This window comes from Arachis ipaensis, chromosome B4 (assembly GCF_059453495.1).
Source record: "Arachis ipaensis isolate K30076 ecotype BB chromosome B4, ASM5945349v1, whole genome shotgun sequence".
NCBI classification, from domain to species: Eukaryota; Viridiplantae; Streptophyta; class Magnoliopsida; order Fabales; family Fabaceae; genus Arachis; species Arachis ipaensis.
In genome coordinates this window covers 96570467-96574962 of record NC_142439.1, presented here as the reverse complement: position 1 = coordinate 96574962, position 4496 = coordinate 96570467, and the positions used below count along the sequence as shown (strand labels likewise).

The 4496-nt window shown below is 39.0% G+C and overlaps 1 protein-coding gene across 1 annotated transcript; it reads right to left on the bottom strand.

Moving 5' to 3' along the window:
* Positions 1-3102: 3102 nt before the first annotated feature.
* LOC107636639 (uncharacterized) lies at positions 3103-4041 on the bottom strand. Its single transcript, XM_016340136.1, has one exon. The coding sequence runs from the start codon at positions 4039-4041 to the stop codon at positions 3103-3105; it is 939 nt and encodes a 312-aa protein (XP_016195622.1).
* Positions 4042-4496: the final 455 nt, after the last annotated feature.

Below are 4496 nucleotides of genomic sequence, written 5' to 3'. Positions count from 1 at the left end.
GATCATAGCATCCCCAATTCCCAACCCGCCTAGTTTTTTAGGGGCCTGCACCACTTTCCATCTTACTAATGCCATTCCATTACTACCATCATCCTTACTCCACAAGAACCTTCTTTGTAGTGAAATCAATTTCTCAGCCACCGCTCTTGGCATCTTGAACAAACTCAGATAATACACAGGCAAACTATTTAAGACTGATTTAATTAGCACCAACTTCCCAGCTTTATTCAGAACTTTAGCTTTCTACAAACTGAGCTTCTCCTCCACTTTGTCTATTATAGGCTTCCAGGTCTTTATCAACCTCGGATTTGCATCCAAGGGAATACCCAGGTATTTGACTGGTAGAGACTCACTCTTACACCCCAACAACTGGCACATATTCTGGATCCACTGTTCGTCACAATTTATCGGAATCAAGCTCGACTTGTCAAAATTAATATTGAGCCTTGACATCAACTCAAAGCATCTCAATAGCCGCTTGTAATTCTTGATAGTATCCTCTTCTGGTGGGTAGAACAGAATTGTGTCATCAGCAAACTGAAGATGTGATAGCGGTATATTATCTCTCCCAATCAACAATGGTGATATTTGTCCATTCTTGACTGTCTCTCCCACCATTTGATGTAGAACATCCACAACCAGTACAAATAAGAACAGAGAGAGAGGGTCACCTTGTCTCAGGCCTCTTTCCATCTTGAACAGCTTGGATGGCGACCCATTTATCAGAACCAACATAGATGCAGTGGTCACACACTCCATAACCCACGATCTCCATCTTTGACCAAACCCCATTTTTTGCAAGACAATGTCCACAAAGCTCCACTTGAATCTATCATATGCTTTTTGGAAATCTAGCTTGATTATTGCTGCCTCCTTTTTTCTCAGTTTAATCCAGTTTACCGTTTCACATGCGATAAGTGCTCCATCATGTATTTTTTGGCCCTTTATAAATGCACTCTGAGTTTCCCCCACTAATGCTGCCATTACTGATCTCATCCTCCTAACCAAAACCTTAGAGATAACCTTGTAAACGCACCCAACCATGCTAATAGGATGCAGATATTTAATCTCTTTTGCCCCAATGAACTTAGGTGCCAACACCACCCAACTGATGTTACAGTCTGTCGGCAACCTTGACGACTGAAAGAACCCCATCACTGCAGCCATGAATTCTAACCCAATCTCACCCCAACACCTCTTAATAAAATTCATGTTGTACCCTTTGATGAATCTATATTTGACGATATATTTTGATTTGATTTGAGTGGATTCCATCACATAAACTCACACTTATACACTAAAATAGCATGATTTTGTGTCTTCTCCCTAGATTGTGCCTAAATGTGAAAACATGCTCTTTTGTGCTTAATTTAGTCAATTTTATTCACTTTAATCCCATTTGGTACCTTGATATATTTGTTAAGTGATTTTCAGGTTTCCAAGGCAAGTATGGGTTGAAGAAGTAAGGAAAAGAGCATGCAAAAAGGAAGAATTCAAGAAATGAAGGATTTGGAAAGCTGCCAGCCCTGACCTCTCTGTACTAAATTGGTCATAACTTAAGCTATAGAGGTCCAAATGAGGCGGTTTTAGCGGCATTGGAAAGCTAACGTCCGGGGCTTCAAAATGATATGCAATTTGATATAGTGGACATAAGTCTACCCGTGCATACGCATAGGTACTTGCGCGTCCGCACAGGTCCCTGCACGTGAGCTCATTAATGCAAATCACTGGGGGTGAATTCTGGGTCTCCAAAACCCAATCAAACTCATTTTCTGAAGCCATTTAAGGCCAAAGTGAAGAGGAATGAAGGGGGCAATTAGGTTTAATTTTTATTATGTTTTCTCTTAGTTTCCTTTTAATTTCAGCACTTTAATTCTTGCTTTAATGTAGTTTCATTTATGTTTTTATGCTTTCTTGTCTTTATCTTCTTCATCTCTTTTGTTATTTTCTCTTTTATGACATTTTTCATGTTATGAACACTTTTGTTATTTTAATTCCAATTAATGCAAATTTATGTTTCCATGCCATTTATTGCTTTCTTTAATTGTCATTGTCACTTTCTTGTTTTGGTAGTTTTAGAATTTATTTTATTATAATTTAATATTATTTTATTCTCATGCACACCAAGTGTTTGATAAAATGCTTGGCTTAGTTTCTACTTAGTTTTTCTACACTCTTGGCTTGAAATTGTTGACTTTAGTGATCCTTGAGTCATTGATGTCCATTCTTGTTTGATATATTAGAGTAGTTAGTTGATTTGGTCTCCCTTGACTCTATATGACCCCTTAGTGTTGACATAGGACTTAGGGATTAGAATTAACTATGCCTATTTGACTTATCTTCGATGTAAGGTTGACTAAGTAGGATTAACTCTTCATAATCATCATAGGTTTGTGGTCAATGACTAGGATAGTTAGCCTTAGCCTTCAATTACTTGCCAAGAGGTTGCTTGCATTTTAAGTTTCCTTTACTTGCATTTAATTGCTTTGACTTTTATTGCATTGACTTTTATTTGCCTTGATGTTTAATTTCTTGCATGTTTAATTTTCACACTCTTGGTTGAGAAATTGGATGTTTGGGTGGAATTGAGTTGTGGATGTCCATTCCGCATTGTGTGAGAATAGTTAATTCATTTGGTTTCCGTTGACGCTAGTCTTTCACTAAGCAATTAGTGAGTTGACTAGGACTTATGGATTAAGATCAATTATACCTTTTGACCAATTCTCAAGGAGGATTGACTAGTTTGTATTGCTTCCATACAATTGCTATGTTTGTGGTCCACAACTAGGATAGGAAACATAGATTACCCACTCCTTGCCAAGAGTTGCCATTTACATTCCTTGCATGCTTATTTACTTTCTTGCTATTTACATTTCTTGCTTACTCTTGCTTTCATTCCCAATCCCCATGCTCTCATGCTCTCTCTCATAGCCAATAATTATACATTTCATTGTAACTCCTAGGGAAGACGACCCGGGAGCTAAATACTCTCGGTTATTTTATATTGTGACTTTATTATTTGATCTTGAGAATTTATTATTGGATTGGACTATGCTACTAACGAATTGATTCTTGATTCTAAACCGGCAATAATTCTCGTTATCACCCGTCGTAACCTGGTGCCTTACAAGACTCACAATCCCACATGGCTTCTCTGATCTCCTCAGCTGTCGGCAGCGCCTCTAAATTTACAGAGTCTTCCTGCTCTATCCTACTTAACAGACCATCTCTGAAGGCCATCATAGGAGAATTATCCTGATGATATAAATCATTATAGTATTCCTTGATAGCAATTTTTATTCTAGCTTGATTCCTGACCAGCCTGCCGTTGATTAAAAGTGTGTCAATCCTATTATTCCTCCTTCTTGCTAAAGCTATGTTGTGAAAGTATCTTGTATTTTTGTCCATCTCCTTTGCTTGTCGAGGCCGAGACATCTGTTTCCAATGGATTTCTTTTCTGACATACCACCTCTCACAGTAGGTAACCAGGGCCTTCCTTCTAGACTCCATCGTTCCATCATACACCCCATTGCTTACCAGGTCATCAATCTTCTTAATTTCTTCCTCAAACTTCATAATCTTCTTGTCCATATCCCCAAATATAGCCTTATGCCAATTCCCTAACGGAATCGTCAGAGCCTTCAACTTGTCTGTGAACTGTATCTCCCCCAAACCTCTCCACTCTTCCTTCACCAAGCTGAGAAAGCCTTCATTCGTAAACCATGAATCTAGACTCCGGAATGGCCTTGGACCCCCCCTCTGCTTCATGTACTCTAAGATTACAGGACAGTGATCTGACAAACCCCTTGGTCCACCACGTATCCTAGTCTCAGGAAACTCTTCTAACCACTCCATGCTAACCAAAGCTCTATCTATACGACTGCAAGAACGTCCTCGAAACCATGTGAACTTGCGATCTATGAGCGGCAGATCCACTAGATCCATATTCTGTATCCAACTCTTGAATTCTTCCGCCGACCTAGGTAGATAATCAGTACCTTGCCTTTCATCCACATGCACTATTTCATTAAAGTCTCCCATGTAGCAACTAGGGACCTGACATAACCTAGTCATGTAACTCAGCTCTTCCCACACCTAAATCTTCGCATCCCTATTATGTGCACCATAGACCAAGAAAATAGCACAATTGAAATTACTCTTTACCAGGACCCCTTTAACACACAACCATCTCTCCCCTTTATAACAATTATTCATTTTAAATACAGATTCATCCCATATTAACAAGAGTCCACCCGCTGCACCATCAGAGCCTACAAAATCCCACCCTGCACCCTCTTGCCCCCAAATTCTCGCAACATCAAATCTGGTCACTACTTGCTTTTTAGTCTCAATCAACCCCAGCATGTTTAATCTATGTCATTTTTTTAATTCTTTCACCATTCTTATCTTACCATCACCCCTTAACTCCCTAATATTCCAAGAGCTAAAAATTATTTAAAATTCTTTTGACACACCTATTTTATGTTTGGGTCTGC